Raw genomic sequence first — 19,967 nt, forward strand, 5'->3', positions numbered from 1 at the left:
GGGAAGACCTATTGGGGTCGGGTGCGCAGCCACATGGGTGGCAGCTTAGGTCAGGGGTCTCGACGGACCAGACCCGGGCGGCAGAAGCTGGCTCTGGGGACGTGGAACGTCACCTCGCTGTGGGGAATGGAACCGGAGCTTGTGAGGGAGGTGGAGCGCTATCAGTTAGATCTGGTGGGGCTTACCTCCATGCACAGTCTCAGCTCTGAGACTGTGGCGGGGGGGGGGGGGGGTCAGGAAAACAACTCTTCAAACACATCCCCCGAAGAGGTTCACTCAACACAGGAACATTCCAACAAATACAAAGACACAGAACGTGAAAACTGATTTTGCCCATTACAGTACAGTTGCAGGACGCTTTGGAGCACATCGTGGTACGGTCCACCCTGAAGAAAAATAAAAGATACAACATAAATGGATTATTTTTTACTTCATCACCCAGCTACAAGTCCACCACTAGAGAGCTCTAACCTCAACACCCAGCTACAAGTCCACCACTAGAGAGCTCTAACCCCAACACCCAGCTACAAGTCCACCACTAGAGAGCTCTAACCCCAACACCCAGCTACAAGTCCACCACTAGAGAGCTCTAACCCCAACACCCAGCTACAAGTCCACCACTAGAGAGCTCTAACCCCAACACCCAGCTACAAGTCCACCACTAGAGAGCTCTAACCCCAACACCCAGCTACAAGTCCACCACTAGAGAGCTCTAACCTCAACACCCAGCTACAAGTCCACCACTAGAGAGCTCTAACCCCAACACCCAGCTACAAGTCCACCACTAGAGAGCTCTAACCTCAACACCCAGCTACAAGTCCACCACTAGAGAGCTCTAACCCCAACACCCAGATACAAGTCCACCACCAGAGGAGAGCTCTAACCCCAACACCCAGCTACAAGTCCACCACTAGAGAGCTCTAACCCCAACACCCAGCTACAAGTCCACCACTAGAGAGCTCTAACCCCAACACCCAGCTACAAGTCCACCACTAGAGAGCTCTAACCCCAACACCCACGTACAAGTCCACCACTAGAGAGCTCTAACCTCAACACCCAGCTACAAGTCCACCACTAGAAGACTTGATTTGCAGTGATTTGTTACCAAACACATTTTGAATCATGAGAAGATAGTATCTTCCTGCTCGCAGTGCTAGCTCTTTATTTGCATGTGTTAGCATTGAACAAATCTCAAACTAAATTTGTATCTGCTGTGAACTCTAAAAGTAATGATAAATCGACCAATATGAGACTGCCACATGCAAGAAGGAAATAGCCTAGCTATGCACATATTACAATGACTTTCCTGTTCCTGAACATAATAAGCAACGGCCAATGTGACAATACAAATAATAATAATAATAATACATTTAATTTAGAGGCGCCTTTCAAGACACCCAAGGTCACCTTACATAGCATATAGTCATCATACATTTTTAAAAAAAAAGTACAAGTACTCAACTCATCAATTAAACATACTGATGTTTATTAAACAAAAGTTGTCCTTGGTTATTGTCAAAATGACCAAACCTATCTTGTTAAAAAAAATACCAAAACTGCTCCTGCCAAATTCCTTTTACATTCCAAAAGATGATGTATAATTTAACCAGCTTCTACTCCATGGTGAATACAGTACTCATAGCGAATGGCAGTTGGTGGATGAGGGGAATTATGATGTGCATGGATGTGGTTGTGGATATGCATTCTTTAGAACATCCATGTTTTGGAGACGTTCGATTCTGGGTTGCTCTCTTGTTTGATAACGAATTAATGCATCCTTCAGAAGGGGAATCCTGTGAACTGCCACTGCCCAGAGAGAGCCCCGTGCTTGTCAAAGTTGAAGGAGGGAAAAGTCATTGAAAGTATTTTCTTTTAGTTGTGGACCTTGCCATCAGTTGCAACCCGTTAAGGTTTCCTTCACACCGTTTGAAACAGAGTGTGTAAATGTTTGTGCATGTGTACGCAACAATTAACACTTTGTCGCTACACTCACAATAAGCAATTGCCCTGGTGTACAAAGACTTTAGGCCTTGCTCGATTCCTCGATCACCTTTAAATCGCCTCAGCAACAATGACGACGTGACGAAGTTCCAATGTCGAATATGTACAGCTCTTTATTAAATAAAAACAGTTCTATATTACACTTCAAGTGGGACATGGTCCAACATTGTTGTCATCGTCCATACAAACCACACAATGAAAGCCTACTCTCAGAGACGACCACAAACGCCTTGAAGTGGTCGTTTCCACACACCTGTCAAGAGTGCGTGGGGGTACAATAAGGGGCACTGGAAGGTCCCGCCCCTGGACTTCCTGTCTGCAGTACAAGGTTCTTTGAATGTTGATGGTTCTGTAGGGAAAAGCAAGTGCAGTAGGCCTGCTCAGTCATGGGACATTTATTCAATAGCTTGATTAATTTCAGTGCCCCCTTTTGTCGCAATCAGTAACCAAACAGCAAGCTCACTATATCAATGAGAGACTCTTTAAATTATGTCATGTTCACACACACTTTCACAGACGGACACACACACACACGCGCGCACACAAACAAACACACACACACTTAAGATGACATAGTTGCATCATCGGGGACATTTCGTGGATTGCGAGGCACAAATGTAATAGGCAGGTGTGCAAAAGGTTGGATGGACTGATGGTCGCTGGTGGGAAGGAGTGCAAAATAATAAAAACTAATTATTTTTCTCTTGAGGTAAGATAGACAATACGTCTTAGTTGGTCGGCAGCATAAAACAAACAAACAAAAATGGGTCACTCATTAAAACCTTAAAACCATTCTGTGTCGAGTTCGGCACGGCCAAATCCGAAGATAAAAGTTCTGCAGTCGAGTAAAACACACCGACATTAACAATTGTATGTCTGCCATTTTTGTTGTATGATAGGTAGTTTTCATTTAAGATCCATGGTCAAGTCAACGCAAATGGTGACTTGTTTAAACGGAAAGACGGAAATGTAGGTTAACGATTAATCTCAATCTTAAATATAGAAGCACATAATCGTTATATTTTAGTTTAGATGGATTCATTGGCTAAGGAATGTGGCGATTATTTGACCCCTGGCTGATGGGGAGCAACATGGACAAGAACACAACCTGTACAATTTAAATCTTTAAAAAGTAATCCCACATCCTAACTGAACAAAAACACTAAGCCTAGGGTTGATTGTACGCAACACTCTTTGAGACCACAAACACGCCCTGTTTGAAATAGGTGAATGACTGGATTGGGGGGTTCAGACATACAGACGTATTACAAATGGTCTACATTCTAAAAGTTCCAAGGCTTCTAGACCATTCTAGAATAACCGCTTTCAGAGCAAACCGCATCCCAATGCCAGCGATTCCGTTTCCCAGTCTTAAGGCATTGAACGTTTCAAATCGACCCAAGTCACTCAACACACACCCGAGACTTACGGGACAGCTGAAATGTAACGTCCAAAGAACACAGGGGAACAACACAGTCGTAATGGCTGCTGATATGGATCTGGTTAATCCGATGGTGGTTTGCTTAAACTTAAATACATCTTTTAAAAAGAAACCGGTCATAATTAATTTTTTGGTGAAAGGAATGACGGAACACGTGTTACTAAAATATTTAAATTATCAACGAGCAAGGGGGGGGGGAAGGAGGCGGGAGGGGGGGTTCGGTGTCAAGTTACAGCAAAGTACTTCTGTTCATCTACAGTCTTCCGTTGTTGTGTTTTAACTTCATAAATACAGTTAGCAGCCGGCTGGTCCAAAGGACCAGCGCTTTAACTCCATGGAAAGGGATGCAGAAATTTATAAATAAAACAAAAAAGGACACACAACAAACCAAACCAAACACACAACAGTTCAACAGAACAGGGAAGACAGGGAGTTGGAAGCAATTTGAAGAGAAACACAGAATTTAGGGAGGAGCTGGGAGAGAGCGAGGGATCAAGAGAGAAATAGAGGGAGACCAAGAGCGAGATACAGAGGAATTCTTCATCTCCTCCATCTCACCCGCGTGCAACACGCTCAACGTCTGCAGAGCTCCAGCCACAAGTGCAATCGCACCGCACCGCCCTTCCTCATGTCATATTATCTACCAAACACCGAGACAGACCGAGGCAGAGACAGAGGCAGAGACACAGAGAGAGACACAGAGACAGACACAGAGACAGACAGACAGACAGAGAGACAGAGAGACAGAGAGAGAGAGAGAGAGCGAGAGATGTAAGCAGAGAGTAGGGGGGGGGGGGGGGGGGGTGGTAGATCAATAAGGAGGAGCGCTGGAAGGGTTCTGCTTGAGTTCTGGGTCTCCGGGGCTGAGGAGGGAGGTTCCTCCAGCAGGGGATGTGGGAGAGGGCACGATACATTCAGGGCGCCCTTTCCACCCGGGGGAGGGTTCCAGAGTCACGGGGGGCCTCCGCCACCAGACCTCGGCTCGCCCAGTGGGCCGGCGGGATCCAAGCCCTCCACCCTCTCTCACAACACCCCAGCCTCAAACCAACGGCTCAGCACCCCGTAGGTCCACCCCCAGCCCAGCCCAGCTCTGGGCTCCTAGGGTCCCACTGGGGGGGAGGGGGGTCCGGGCCCTTGTCCCTCACGAGTCAGTGGGCGGGGCTGGCGGTCGGGCAGCAGCGCCCCCCCCCCCCCCCCCCCCCCCCCCCCCCCGGCGGTGGGACAGAGCAGGCGGGTCAAGTCCCTTTAGAGAGTGCAGGAGCGGGAACAAAGTGAGCGGAGCGCGGGCCTGGGGGGGGTCAGCGCCTCAGGACGGGGCTGGACCGCTCCTGGTCCTTCTGGAGGGTCTGCAGGACCTGGAGGGGGGGGGGGGGGGGGGGGGGCGACAAGGGGACCGTGAGCCACGCTGGAAGAGCAACCCCCAAAGTCCACAATGTGTGCCGTGTATTGACTGAGTTATGATCTACAGCTGCACTTTAAGGTCCGTCTGGCAAGAAAATGACTCCTGTGTGATTAAATAACTTGGTGTTACTTCCTGGTTCAGTATTTCTAATGGGTTGATCTCGTTGAGTTCAGACGTCATGGTCATGTTATAGCAGGACCAACTACTAAGCTGCCGCTGAAAGAGTCGTTTCACCCCCATGTAAGGAGTCTGCATTAAAGGTAGGCTAGGCAACTCATTTTAGAAGCTTTTTTTTTCTTCATATTTTTCATATTTCATATTTTTTTCAACGTTTTATTGACACGACTGAAGCTAGCTCGTCACGTGTTTAGGAGGAGTGGCTTTGGAGGGAGGCCCGAGTTAGATACCGTCAAAAACCTAGCTTACTCTGGCTGGTGTCTCCAAATGGCCCACCCTAGCTTTAAGTTGCCAGACCACCATAAAAAACACACATACAAATTATAAAGACAGAAAGGCGTTCCCAAATACGTAAACCAAATCTCAAATCACACGACACAAAATAAAAGCGTGTGACCGCCATTCCCCGTCCGTCCGTCCGTCCGTCTCGATCCGTCCGTACCTGCGGCCACTTCCCGGCGCGGCAGGTCATGTGCACGGCGGCGATGTGCTGGAACAGCTGCTCCCCGGGCACCAGGTCGGGCAGCCGGGTCAGCAGCTGGGCCATCTGGATGAAGTCCATGCCCTGCAGCGCGTCCTGGTAGCGGTGCAGCAGCCCCAGTGCCGTGCGGAACAGGAACTCCTCGCCGTCCCGGCAGAACACGTCCCACACGCGGCACGCCAGGTCCAGGGGCAGAGACTTGCTGTACAGCGTGAAGATCCTGGGGGAGGAGGAGGAGGAGGTACGGTTATAGCAGGAAGAGGAGGAGGAGGAGGAGGAGGAGGAGGAGGAGGAGGAGGTGGAGGAGGAGTGGTAATAGCAGCAGCAGGAGGAGGAATGGCTATAGCAGGGCAGTTCCAAAACAATCACTTGCCACAGGCCGATAGGCCCGTTCATTTGAGCGTTGGGCAGGCAATTGTTTTAAAACAATTGCTCTTTCTACTCTGGCAGGTAAAGAGGTCATTCGGAGTGATACCAAGAGCGAGATCTTAACAATGATCCACCAGACGGTTGATCACATGACGCATCCAGCCCGCTTCAGCCCGGGCGGTAGGAGAGTGTAGCAGGGGGGCCCGGAGCTCAGAAGGGCTGCACTCACTGTAGGGCAATTCATTTTCAGTTTCTAGTACGACTATGAACCTCTTGGCATCCCGGGGGGGATTCAGCTAAAAGGTTCTGGGTTCCAACCCCGATGTCTTCGGTCTGACCTGGAGCCGCCCTAGAGCAGGGCGCTCTATTTTAATACATAACATACTTAGAATATACTAATATACTCAGAAGGCTGGGTTAGAGAAACAACAGCTCTCTAGGTGGTTTTGAAAGGATGTTTACATCTTTTAACACCCCTACCGTCGCAAAACCACAAAATGAACTCTTTGTTCCTGTATCACCCCACCCACCCAGGTTGCTTTCTCCGAAACCAACATCCCATTAGCCTTGGTGACAGCGGTCGGAGAGGGTGTCGGGGGTGGGGGGGGTTTGTAACGTTTCCACAGGTGGTGGGGGTGTGGGGAGACTCAGCTTAACTTGTGATATTTTCTTCCCCTTTAGGTTGTAGTTGTGATGCTCGATAGTGGAAACGTGTGAGCGCAGGAAGCTTGTTGCCTGAGGCCAACGTCATAATAGTACATGTTTGCTTTCTAGTCAGTAGGCAGACGATTGTGTCCAAAATGATTGCATTGTATTCAAATAGAGGTCATTAAGGAGCAGGTAGGAGTCAGAGGGCATCTCGCTGTGGGACACGGTGAGGCTGTGGACATTGGGGATCCAACCCGGAACCTTCCTGTTGGGAGTCCCCAAACCACTACCCTCCAAACCATAAACATAGAGCGAATTAAATTGGCCTACACAATAAAAGCGCTACTACATTTGGCTAAACCTGATCCAAAATGCTCCTTGGGTAGCTGTACTTGGCCGTAGGCTGCGTACTCGGTCAAAGCATTACATATGAGATTTCAAAATGGGTTCCAGCACTTTAATTGAGCAGAACAAATCCTCAATAAGGTGGGGTGCTTTAACTTTGAAGGATGAGAGAGGAGCGTGAACGCTTACCAGTCTATCAAGTAAATGTCAGGGGTCAGGCTGTTCTTCTTGAAATGTGCAAAGAGCTTTGGTAGGTTCTCCTCAAAGAACACCTCAAACGCTGCGAAGTAGGTCAACATCTGAGGACAAAGGAGGGAGTCTGTCACTCTTTAGATGACTGCAAAGAAACCAAAGTAGACATCTACTTCAGTTTTTTTTTTTTAACAGTTGAAAGAATCTTAAGCATCTTAAACAACACGACTCTTTTAAGATTCTTTAAACTGTAAAAAAAATTCCTGTAAATATGTATATGATCTGTGTGTACATGTTGTTTGTATATCTTGTGTGCGTTTATGTTTCTTGTGTATGTCGTTTGTACATGTTGTGTATAGATCTTTTGTGTGTACATGTCGTATGTATATGTTGTGTGTACATGTGGTGTGTATTTGTTGTGTGTATATGTTGTGTGTACACGTGGTGTGTATATATCGTGTGTGTACATACGGTGTACACATCTTGTATGTGTATACGTCGTGTGTACAATTGGTGTGTGTACATGTGGTGTGTATATGTTGTGTATATATCTTGTGTGTGTACATATGGTGTATAAAGGTTGTGTGTGTATGTGTCGTGTGTACATGTGGTGTGAGTACATGTGGTGTGTGTACATGTGGTGTGTATTTGTTGTGTATATATGTTGTGTGTGTATGTGTCGTGTGTACATGTGGTGTGAGTACATGTGGTGTGTGTACATGTGGTGTGTATTTGTTGTGTGTATATGTGGTGTGTGTATGCAGCGTCCATGGCGGGGGTAGGCACCAGGCTGTGGTCCACCCTGAAGAAGGCCATCTGACAGGGCTTGTTGAGCAGGTTGGAGAAGGCGATGAAGGCATCGGCCGTCTCCAGGTTCAGGATGAGCACCGCCGCGATGAACGACATGCCCTGCACCTACACACACACACACACACAGAGAGACACACACACACACACAGAGAGACACAGAGACACACACACACACACACACACACACACACACACACACACACACACACACACACACACACACACACACACACAGAGACAGACACACACACACACACACACACACACACACACACGTTGAAAAAGGACACACACACACAGAGACATATTGACTAAACACACACTCACTCTGCTTCCCCTACACCCACGATAAATAAAAAATAACAAGGTAAGAAGGGCTCCACATTTGCCTACTTTGAAAGCATTTTTGTAATCATACACAATACATTTGGATAATATTTCCTTCGAGCATTTGTATCTAAAAATCTGTCACTGTTAGAGGTCTGAGTGATCGCACCAGCCTGTGGTTCGACCAATCAGTGAACTATTGGCAACCTAAATATCAACGCGTAAATCTTTATTCACCATACTCAATGAGATGAAACGCGGTTGTCCAAGGACGATGCTACTAAATATGTGTTTCACCGACATGGCTTCTGTAGAACAGACACTTGTGGTTAGTGACAGGAACACCGTGCTGAACTTAATAAAAAAATTAAACAAAAAAAACCACGGTGTGCACGAGTGTGAGTGTGTAAGTGCGAGAGTGTGTGCGGTCAGAGCAGGAAGTCATCTTTCTTGCACGGTTGCATGAACGTCGGAAAGTCTGCACTTGGTGCAACATAAATCAACAAAAAAAGGGTATTTGTCGTTGGCCTAAACGGGCAGGTTATTCTAGTGGCGACTGCGTTCGACTCAAGCCCCTAAGGTCCAGGATATCTGTAGACATCCCTGAGGAAGAGGACCGCGAAGCCCTACATGTATAGAAAGGTGCTGTGTCATTCAAAGACATCAATATAATTATTATTATCTGTATCTCTGGATAAAAGAAAATCTAAAATGAGTTAATGTATAGATATGTGAAGAAATAAGGGCAGATCCATCTAGGGTGTACAGAGATAAGGAGGATGAGAAGCAGCCCTCATTTCCCACAACCCAGATATTCATCCCAGGATCAGGGAGCACTAGGCTGCAGTTCACCACGGCGTCCACTAGGGGTCGCTGGTGTTGGTGTGGTCAGCGGACGCACAGCCGGCCGGCCATCACATGAAAGGGATTGCCGTGTGTGTCCAACATAACTTAGGGAAAGTCGAGGACTCTCTCTCTCTGTCTCTGTGGCGTGTGTGTGTGTGTGTGTCTCCGTGTGTGTACACGTACATAGCCCACGTCTGGCCGGTAACAGGTGTATGCTCCGAGGACGCTGTGGAGCACATCGTGGTACGGCCCACCCTGGAGAAAAATAAAGGACAGCATAAATGGAAGGATATCTATTCATTCTCTCTCTCTCTCTCTCTCTCTCTCTCTCTCTCTCTCTCTGTTGCTGTCTCTCTCTCTCTCTCTCTCTCTCTCTCTCTCTCTCTCTCTCTCTGTCTCTGTTGCTGCCTCTCTCTCTCTCTCTCTCTCCTCTCTTCTCTTGTCTCTGTTTGCGTTTGCCTCTCTCTCTCTCTCTCTCTCTCTTCTCTCTCCTCTCTCTCTCTCTCTCTCTCTCCTCTCTCTCTCTCTCTCTCTCTCTCTCTCTCTCTCTCTCTCTCTCTCTCTCTCTCTCTCTCTCTCTCTCTCGCTTTCTTTCTCTCTCTCGCTCTTACCACACAAACAACAGTGCTGACCAAACTGGGTCACCAGGGGAAAGGGTTAGGGTTAGAGACAGAGCCTTTAAAGGGGCCAGCGGTGTGTTCGGTCCCCACCTGACACGTCTCTGCGTCCGTGCTCCGGGTCTTCATCTCACCTTCACTCGTTCATTCATCCATTCATCCATTCATCCATTCTCTAATGCCCTCTTTCACCCGCTCAGCCTCGGTTTCACCCTTATCCTCTTTCACCCTCTCTCAATCACCAAATACTTCACTCTCACCCAGCTCTTTTACCCTATTCAGTTCTCGCTCTCTCTCTCCCTCCCTCCCTCCCTCCCATTCCCTCCCTCCCTCTCCCCCCTCCCTCCCCATCCCTCCCTCCCTCCTCCCCAGGCTCGGGGCACCACTGACCTGCTGGAAGATGCAGAGGTGAGGGAAGGTTCTGGAGATGTCTAGCTTGATCAGCTCCAGGCTGGACTCCCGGTCCGACGAGCCCAGGTCTGGAGCGGGGGGGAGGGTGTTATTATAATAATAACACGCTTAAACTAGTAATCAGCAGAGACGATTTAATAACGAGGAAACACCGTGGAGGCACCAAACACTCAAGGCCATAACCACAATATATCTGTCTTTCTTTTAATGGCTCCATGTCTCTCTCCCAGCGGTCCCTCTAGGTCTCTCCTCCGTCTCTCACCCCCTCTCCTCCCACTCTCTCCCCCCTCACCTTCAGGCTCTGTGTGGGAGCTGGGTGTGGGCAGGGACTTCCACTTCTCCTTGGCCCGGGCCAGGCAGATGTTGTACAGCTCTGGGGAAAGACAGAGAGGGAAATAGAGAGAGGGGATTGGGGTTTAAACAAGCGTGGATGGGACTCCAGTGTTCCAAATCCACATTTATAATCCAACCATCAGCTTCAAGCTACAGTAGCAACCACAATAAAAAACATTATGTTTAACAATAAATCATTCAATTTTAATTGTTCAAAATGTTGCAATTATTTAGTTGGTTCACCCTAGCGTACCATCCTGCAGTACCCTAGCGTCCCAGCATAGGTTGAAAAGCATTGCAGTGAGACAATTGGATAATACATTTAGAGCAGTGAACGTCAAACCGTGTCTTGCACTGCCCTCTAGTGGTGACTCAGTGTACATGCACCACATATACCCAGGCCGTGACCTCATGACGACAGGCAGACTACTTGATTGATCTTGTCTGGAAACCGGTGACTGTGTGCTTTAGAGGATGACTTGCAGGCTTACAGGGAGGCTGGATGTGGCAAGAAACATCACTTTGCAGCAGAAGAAGCCGGCTTGTTTCAATACTAATAATAACCCTTCAGCCACTCTCTCCAACTTCTCTCATCCTCCGGTCACTCACCCACCCAGGATCTCGCCCCCACCCTCTTTCCCGTTCATTCTCATCGTCTCTTCCACCCTCATTCCTTCTCCCTATCGAGCACAAAATCGGGCTAATTATCCTGTTGTGTGTACCCACTACCCAGCGTAATGAGCAGCCGCCTCCCCCCGCTAGACTAACCTGTTCCCCAAACTACGCCCCGTCACATAATAGACAGGGTGTCCCATGGCTTCCTAATCCCTCTGCCCTGACCCAGACCCCTTGTCAGCAGCCAGGACGGTCAAGGAGGGGCTCCCCGGGGTACCGTGGGTGATGTTGAGCTCGTTGCCCACGGCGAGGCTCCACACCTTCCCCCGCACGCTGGGGGGCACGCCCTGCCACCACAGGTCCCTCACCCGCCGAGTGGTACACCTGCAGGTGTGGGGGGGGGAGGGGGTGGGAGGGGGGGGGGGGGGAAGAGAGAGAGAGAGAGGGAGGGGTTGGCTGTGTGTTTGCAGGCTGGAGGCTGGGAGAGGGTATAGTGATAACTTTAAGGGTCTTCCCATTATGCTAACCTCCAGTAGTAATCCATTGACACGCACTATGACCCCGTGTTTCTGTTTACCGAGCACACACTCCATTCAACGGGAGGGCTTTGAAGCAATCAATACTTGTTGCGTGTGAGTTAGCCCCGTTTGAGCTCGGGTCCCTGGGGGGGGTCCCTAGGAGATCCACTAGGGGGGGGATTCAGGGGGGTACCCACGTGTTGGTCCAGTTGGGCAGGATGTCCTGGTTCCAGGTCTGCACCGCCGTCCCGATGCTCTCCTCCAGCTTACAGCGCTGCTCTGACTGATCCTACGCTCTGAGCCTACTTCAGCTCTGATCGGGGGGGGAGAGGAGGAGGAGAGAGAGGGAGAGAGAAGAAGGAGGAGGAAGAGAGAGAGGAGAGAGAGAGGCAGTAGAGATGAGAGGAGGAGAGAGAGAGGAAGAAAGGGGGGGAGAAGAGAGAGAGAGAGAGAGAGAGATGAAGGGAGGGAGAGGATGGGAGGATGGAGAGAGCAGAGAGGAGAAGGAGAGATCCGAGATGAGAGAGAGAGGGGACTGATGAGAGAGAGAGAGAGACGAGAGAGAGAACGAGATGAGAGAGAGAGATGAGGAGAGAGAGGAGAGATGAGAGAGAGATGAGGAGGAGAGTGAGAGAGAGAGAGAGAGGAGAGAGAGAGATAATGATGCTAATATCCATTACAGAGTAATAGAAAAAAAACGATTTCAGATTCCAATTAAGGCAAGCTACGACCAATTAAGGTGTTTACGCCCAGGTTCATGACACCGACCCCCTGTGGAGCCACCGGAGTGGCGACACTCCCTGAAGCACTGTGACACTACTAAAAAACACACCGATATCAGTCCGCTGGGAAATCACCACACAAAAGGTTAATGGAGTACAGCCACTCCTTTGAAACTGGTGTCCCTTGTAAATAGCCCTTAGCAAGTGAAATTGAAGGGGAGAGAAAAGGTTTTGCACCGTAGTGGGTCAGCCAGACACTGCGGTTATAACGATCCCCTCATCTCAGTTTACCACCAGTTGGATCTTTAGGGTTTAGATTTACTTCACAGTCCACTAGCTTCCTTAGTGGTGGAGGTGATCCACAGGAAGGGGGCTTTTACTCTGAAAGCCCAATGAATATTAGCACAGCCTTGAGCCAGGCCACTAGCTTGGCTCAAAGGTAAGTTGAGCCACCATTGAGAATGTGTGAGGGGCTCAGGCGATTGTGGAGGAGGCTTTTATTCTGAAAGTCCTCCACCGAGTATAAAAGAGATGCTATGGGGAAGGTGGAGGAGGCTTTTACTCTGAAAGGTATGCAATCTTACCCCTCTTCTTGGCCTGAGCCACCATCTCCTCATACTGCTGCCGGTGCTTCAGGGCCTCCTCAGCTGGCTTGGCAGGCAAGTTACTGTGACACACACACACACACACACACACACACACACACACACACACACACACCACACACACACACACACCCACACACACACACACACACACACACACACACACACACACACACACACACACACACACACACAGAGACACTTTAATGTAACCTCGCTGCCTTACATTATTAATGCTGCCTCCACACACATTGGTTCAGTGGGGGAAATAAGTGGGCAGAGACAGAACCAGAACACATATGACGAAGGGATTCTAAATTCTAGTTCAGGTGGGATCGAAGGCATGACCACAGAATGTGTTATTCCAACGGTTGAATTCTGGAAGTGTTACAACGAGTTAATCGTTTAGAATTAAAGAGCCAATGAACTCAAAAATGTTTTTTGGTTTGTTTTAAACGTTGTTATACGTCTTATATGAACACAGTAATCAATGTAATTTTGTCACGTCACGTAAAATCCTAAGCTTTTGTTCCCAAAAACACTGAACGTTCCACTCTGCTGTGAACGCAGGTGGCGTTCTTTTCGTGACTTCTGAGGGCCTTTTCCGAGGCACTCGTGTGTGTGTGTGGAGCTCTGTCTGGGCAGCGCTTGACTGCGATGTCCGAGACACTTCTAGCATAACGCCACGGTGTGTGGATGGTGAAGCACTGTCTGAGTGGGGGTTTATTTTACGTCCACGTCCGAGTTAGGGTTAGGCTTGCCGGACACCTATAGTATAACGCTACGGTTAAGCACATTTCATATAAATCCTCGCACCTTGTAATGCTCATACACAACGACGTCACTAAAAAAGTATCACAAAGCTGGTGTAGCTCGTAACCACAGCTACACCAGCGTTTTTCCTAAAACTCTCAGCACAAAACACTTTATTTTAATCGAAGTGTTCGACTTCCAGCTGAAACAGTGGGTTCACTTGCGCTATAATAAACTGTGTATATGTAAAGGAATAAAGGGATGTGTCACGATTTAAGCTACGGTAGGCAATTGCAGAAACCAGCCAGAGTAAGCTCGATTCTGAAGTATCCAACGAAATGAAATCCCACCCCTCCGTTCAGGCTTCCCTCCAAAGCTATTCCTCCAGAACAGGGGACAAGCTCGCTAGCTCAGCAATAGGGCTGCTCAGCCCTGTGGAAGACTCCAGTCCTGGGCAGTGAGTGCATGGGCAGGGAGCAGGTCGGGTAGTGGCAGACAGACAGCTCAGCCTTTCACTCATGAAGTTATTGGAGGGGATTATCACACGGGCCTGTGACAGCAACAGAACATGTTTATGTTTTGTCAGATCATCCGATTTATTAGATTGCTGTCCAGATCCTGAGATAATTTCAATACATATGATGCCTCTAACGGCTGGTTCAGACTACATGTTTCACAGATGTTCCTCTGCGATTTAACATGTCACACTATGCGATCACAGAGCCAGGAAATCAGGCTTTGTCTGGTCGGAAGACTGGGCACAGATTCGAGGGTACGATGCTCTAGAATCTATACTTTGTATCGTTCACAATACACTCACCAGCAACGCAGCAACAATGTGTCAATAACAATGGATTCCGACTTCCAATACCAGGTATTATGAAGGCGGTCCTCTGCGTAGTGCAGTAAAGTCTAGTTAGTAGAGATGCGCGGATGAGCTGTAATGTCATCCGCACCCGCTGCGTAATATCATAATCCAGTGTCGTACTGTAATCCAATGTTTTTTTTCAAAAAATTGATCCCAACCCGATCATAGGGTGACCAGACGTCCCGGTTTCGCGGGGACAGCCCCATTTTGATTTGCATGTTCCGCATCCCGACAAAAGCCTGTCGGCACGCTAAAATGTCCAACCACTATGAAATGTCCACTGTTGTCAGCGATTACATAGCCAACATGGTCTTATTATAGCCCGATCATTAACTAAAAGCCACATAGAAAGAATAAAGCATCCAGCACATGATTTCAACAATGTGTGAGGGCATACGCAGCAGGGATGATCGCACAGTGGAATGCTGGTTGGAAACCAGCGGACGAGCGCTGGGTTGAGATGCTCGTGGTGTGTTCTGTCCCCACCTGACGCGTCTCTATATCTGTGTCCCGGGTCTCCAGACGTCTTTCGAACGTCGCAGACGAAAAAAGAAAAAGTCACATTACAAGACCTTGTCTCGTCGCCGACTTTTCTGAATCGTGTACTCCTCGCAAATTGTCTGCGACGAATGAATCGGTGCTGAAGTCGTGTGGTCTGAACCAGCCATAAAACAAATCCCCTCCTTTAGCTGGACATTCGAGAAACTGAGAGAGGATGTTTAAACCCTGTGAAGGCATGACGAAGACGCGTGTGGTGCCGTGTGTGTGTGTGTGTGTGTGTGTGTGTGAACGTACGGGGGTCTGTCTTCTAGGATGAGGGCGGTGGTGGAGAGGGGCTCGAAGGCCAGGCCCTTCCTGACGTTCTGCCGGGGGGACGGGGGGCTGACGGGTCCTCCTCTGCTGCTCTCCGTTTCACATTCCTAACACACACACACACACACACACACACACACACACACACACACACACACACACACACACACACACACACACACACACACACACACACACACACACACACACACACACACACACACACACACACAGTTAGGCAGGTCACACACACCTGAGGAAAACAACAGACGATTATACCGGAGAGGTTTCGTTCAATGAAACGCATCGTTGCAATACAATAACAAATGTATACACACAGTGCTTTGCTGCACTGCGCCCTCACAGATTTGTGAAAAGCCCCCCCCCCCCCCCCCCCCCCCCCGACCCCCAGCCGTTTGCCATCCCATGTCTAATGAGTGTGTGAGGGCGAGAGAGCATGTGACACAGTGAGGGGGGAGGGAGGGCCACACCTCACGGCCGTCAGCTGACCCACCCAGGGGTCTCTGGAACGTACGGGCATGTGTGTGTGTGAGAGATGAATAGCGGGGTCTAAATTCCACACTAGCGTCCGGAGAGCGTTGGGGTGGGGGGGTGTAATGAGTCCTGAAGGTATACCGGTAGAGACGCCGAGAGAGAGAAACAGGAACGAGAGACCTTGTGATGCACTGTAGATAAACAGCAGAGAGACCGAAACTATATTGGGATCATGTGCATGTCACATTGATTAGTAAGCAGCCAGCTAATTAAGCTAATAAGTTTGCAGGCTAGATGACCAACTGAAAAAATGACAGCATATGTCTGACGGTTCTTTCTCCCAAATCAGGCCAACTTGTATAAATGTGTCTTAAATGTGTCTTAAATCTTAGCCACACGCGTGTTACACGTCACTGTCCCAACAAAGAACACCGGCACAACACTCAGATTCACGTTTCTTCTTTTGAGCTAAAGCGAATAACATAACTGACAATCTCTTCACTAGTTCGCTGGAAGGGTGACTGTTTCTCCGAGCTGGGTGGAATGTAGATATGGGCAACGACCTCAACCATTAAAGGACGCCACTGCAGGACAGAGGTTGGTGGGAGGGTCAAGCCATGGTTTATCACTGCACGAGGGTAAACAACCACACACACACACACACACACACACACACACACACACACACACACACACACACACACACACACACACACACACACACACACACCACACACACACACACACACCACACACACACACACACACACACACACACACACACACTACCCATTTGACTCATAGTGGAAGACAGAGACAGACAGAGAGAGACAAAGAGAGAGAGAGCCTTGAGATAGAGAGAGCCTGGAGATAGAGAGACCAGGGAAGGGAACTAAAGAGTCGTTTGTGGTCTGATAGGAGCTGCTGAGAGGGAGGAGAGGAGAAACCAGAAGGCAGAAACCGTAAGTGATACAGGAGTCTCTTAAGAGGGAGAGAGGGAGGAGATGAGGGGGAGAAACCAAGAGGGTGACTCAGCCCAGTGAGGAGATGGAGAGAGAGGGAGGACAGGAGGCAGAGGGGAAGGGATCTCTACTCCCAAATCCAATCCGTTTTTATCTTTTCCCAATCGCACTGATGGTGCTTTTCTTTCACTATCCCCCTCTCCTCTCTCTCTTTCCCTATCCATCCATCCAGCCAAGGTCTCCCTCTCTCCACCAAGGACTCTCTCTCCCCCTCTCCCCATCCATCCAGCCACCAAGGTCCCTCCCCCCCCTCCGTCCCTCCCTCCCTCCCTCCCTCCCTCCCGGTCTTAAGGTCCAGTAGCATTGTGCGTGGAGCTTATACCCTGTGGATTGCAGCCCTGTCTCAAGCCTTCAGCCTTGCAGAGCAGGCAAGGGCTCGACCCTCCTGGGCTATATTTAGCCTGCCATACTCTGTCCTCCATAATTCATTGAGGGAGGTGGAGAAAGGAAACAAAGCCAGAGTCTCCTCTGCCGTTTTTCCACTGAAGAGCAAAATACATACAGATGGGCCGAAGGTGTTCATCGCCATTTACATACATTGACTTATGGGCTGGCTTGGGCCTTTATGGACGGGGAGGCGGACAGGGAAGACGACGGAAGAAGAGGGAGGAGCATAGGAGCAGGCAGGACTCACACCACGGGTCGCTACAAGGGCGTACTGCTTACACAGCGAGCCAATCAGAGGGCCCGAACCAACGCAGTGCTTTTGTTCTCCCCGGTCCAGCTAGGACACTGGGGCAGTGAAGCAGTGAATATGCGTGCATGAATAAGTGAGCGAGTGCGTGTTGCGCCAGAGGAAGCCTTGTAGTGTGAAACCTGGCACCGGCTCCAGCTGCACTGCAGGTGCCACCGGCTAGAGGTGTGTGTGTATGTGTGTACGTGTGAGCGTGTGTGTGTGTGCACAAACAACCCCACACGCCCTATGCAGCACAGGTTCACCTTTGGAATGATAGGATAAACAAGGTGACAGAAAAGTGTGACATGACACCTATAACTTAGAGGAATCACAAAACACTAGGGTTTGCATTGCTATAAAAGACACACACTCTTGAGCCTAGCCTTGTTACAGCCCTAGCCAACTGAAGGTGCAGCATCAAGCTAACAATGCGAGCCGGTAGCATCAAGCTAACCATGCTAGCTCATGTTAGCTCAAGTTGCTGAACCAGAGGAGTGGTAGCATGGAGCTAACAGGAATAGCTTCCATAACGTCTACACGAGGGAGCCCTCAGCTGCTGGAAAGGCAACCGTATCGCCGAGCAACTCGTTGCCGGGGAAACCTGCCTTGTCACGCGAGCGCCTGACGAGGGGTTCTCGGGTTTCCTGGGTGACGACGTCGGCCTCTCCCTGGGCGACGGCAGGTCCTAAGAGGACCGGACGGGGGCGAGACACCCGCCGTACCAACTGAATCCTGGAGGAAGACCTGGAGATACCTACTGTTGGCTAGTTGGGCAACGCCGAGAAGAAATTGGTTTAGTGGCGGCTTTGAAGCGCAACCCACTGACACACTAACCACAAAGGTGGTGACGCCTCACAGTGATCCAGGTTCGATTCCGACCTGCCGATCCCTCTCTCTTTCCGGGTCTCTCTCTTCAACTCTGTCTGTAAATGCCTAAAAGCCGATAAAAAAAAATCAATGGGTTTCGTTTGCCTTTTACTTCTGCATTGGAATAGAATTGTGTTAAGACGGGCTGCAATGCAGCAATGGAGGAGGATCTTTTTAAGATGAGAACGCGGGTGTCAACACAATACCAACCACACATGCAAACACATTGTGTAACGAATATGACAATACATGTCAGTATAAAGTAAATAAATACATGTAGAGCTCCCGATGGTTCTGGGATAAAACAATGTTGCCTGCAGAGCAAGTAGTGAAAGCTAGCTACTGCTATGGCCTACCGCTAGTAGCTACGGCCTTAAACTTGTAGCTATTTAGACCCAGTGCTAGCATCTAAGCCCCAATACTAGTGGTATGGCTGGGGTCTAAACCTTTTAGCTTTGGCCTGAAGCTAGAGTCTACAGCCTAATTAGCTAAGGGAGCCAGAGGCCTCAAGTACGATCAAGTTTCCGATCCCAGTTTCCAAATTGCTGCTCAAAGCAGTCCCAGAATGAATGCCCAAAGACTCCCCATCCCTTCATAATGGGGCGCGCACACACACACACACACACACACACACACACACACACACACACACACACACACACACACACACACACACACACACACACACACACACACACACACACACACACACACACACACTCTAGGAGCACAAAGATCCATCAGTACTGGAGCCGCCGCCCCCCCCCGCCCCGCCATCTGGGGGCTGTGGTTCAGTCAGACAGACTCCATAAATGAGCCATCATGTGCAAACGAGCCCTGCGTATCCCCTCCTAAGAGGCCATGTGCATGAGGTGGCAGGGGCAGCTGGGGGGCCGTGGAAGGTGGTGGGGTGAGGAGACGAGGTGAAGGTGGCTAAGATGGATGTTGGTGGGGAAGGGGAGAGGAGGTGGTTGAGGAGAAGGGGAAGGTGGTTGTTAGTGGTGGAGGCGAGGTGGTGGGGGTGGGGGTGAGGGTGTCATCCCAGGCAGACCGGGTAACAGCAACACGCGTCTAAGGCCGAATGTGTTGGTGTTGAGCTGAGTTTACTGATCGTAAGCGCACACAAGCACAATCTGTCAGATTAAGAAAAGGTCAAAGTGATGAGGTAGTAAGAAGGCATGGGGAACAGAGGAAAGTGGAAGATGTACTGAACAAAGCAAACACTAACCATATCTAATGAAAAAAAAAAAAAAAAACACGCACGCACACTCGTGATCCAAGGCAAAACCTATCAAACAACATAACATCGCTAGACATCAACTATCCCAGACACCTTGAATCGTACACAATCATCAATCGAGGATACAATCAATCAGTCGATCACACAACATCAATCCATCACACACAATCAATAAACAACAAACAGTAACCATCAATCACACAATCGATCACGCACACAGAGTAGCCATCAATCAACCATAAAACCACATCAAACAATCACACACACAGTGGCCATCAATCACCCATGCAACCACATCAGACAATCACACAGAGAACGTAACAATTAATCACACAGCATCATCACAAAACGTAACACACAGACAGTAACACAC

The 19,967-nt window shown here is 49.2% G+C and overlaps 1 protein-coding gene across 1 annotated transcript in view; it reads right to left on the bottom strand.

Moving 5' to 3' along the window:
• Positions 1 to 4,665: 4,665 nt before the first annotated feature.
• The window catches only part of LOC130370471 (TBC1 domain family member 14-like), a 30,663-nt gene continuing 15,361 nt past the window's right edge, over positions 4,666 to 19,967 (bottom strand). Inside the window, 12 exon segments of the mRNA XM_056576220.1 lie at positions 4,666 to 4,797; positions 5,464 to 5,722; positions 7,054 to 7,163; positions 7,843 to 7,971; positions 9,223 to 9,294; positions 10,047 to 10,135; positions 10,360 to 10,440; positions 11,293 to 11,399; positions 11,731 to 11,823; positions 11,825 to 11,846; positions 12,840 to 12,922; positions 15,277 to 15,401. Coding sequence (XP_056432195.1) covers positions 4,741 to 4,797; positions 5,464 to 5,722; positions 7,054 to 7,163; positions 7,843 to 7,971; positions 9,223 to 9,294; positions 10,047 to 10,135; positions 10,360 to 10,440; positions 11,293 to 11,399; positions 11,731 to 11,823; positions 11,825 to 11,846; positions 12,840 to 12,922; positions 15,277 to 15,401 — 1,227 coding nt within the window. The 3' untranslated portion in view covers positions 4,666 to 4,740.

The sequence above is a fragment of the Gadus chalcogrammus genome, chromosome 17, assembly GCF_026213295.1.
Source record: "Gadus chalcogrammus isolate NIFS_2021 chromosome 17, NIFS_Gcha_1.0, whole genome shotgun sequence".
Lineage (NCBI taxonomy): Eukaryota > Metazoa > Chordata > Actinopteri > Gadiformes > Gadidae > Gadus > Gadus chalcogrammus.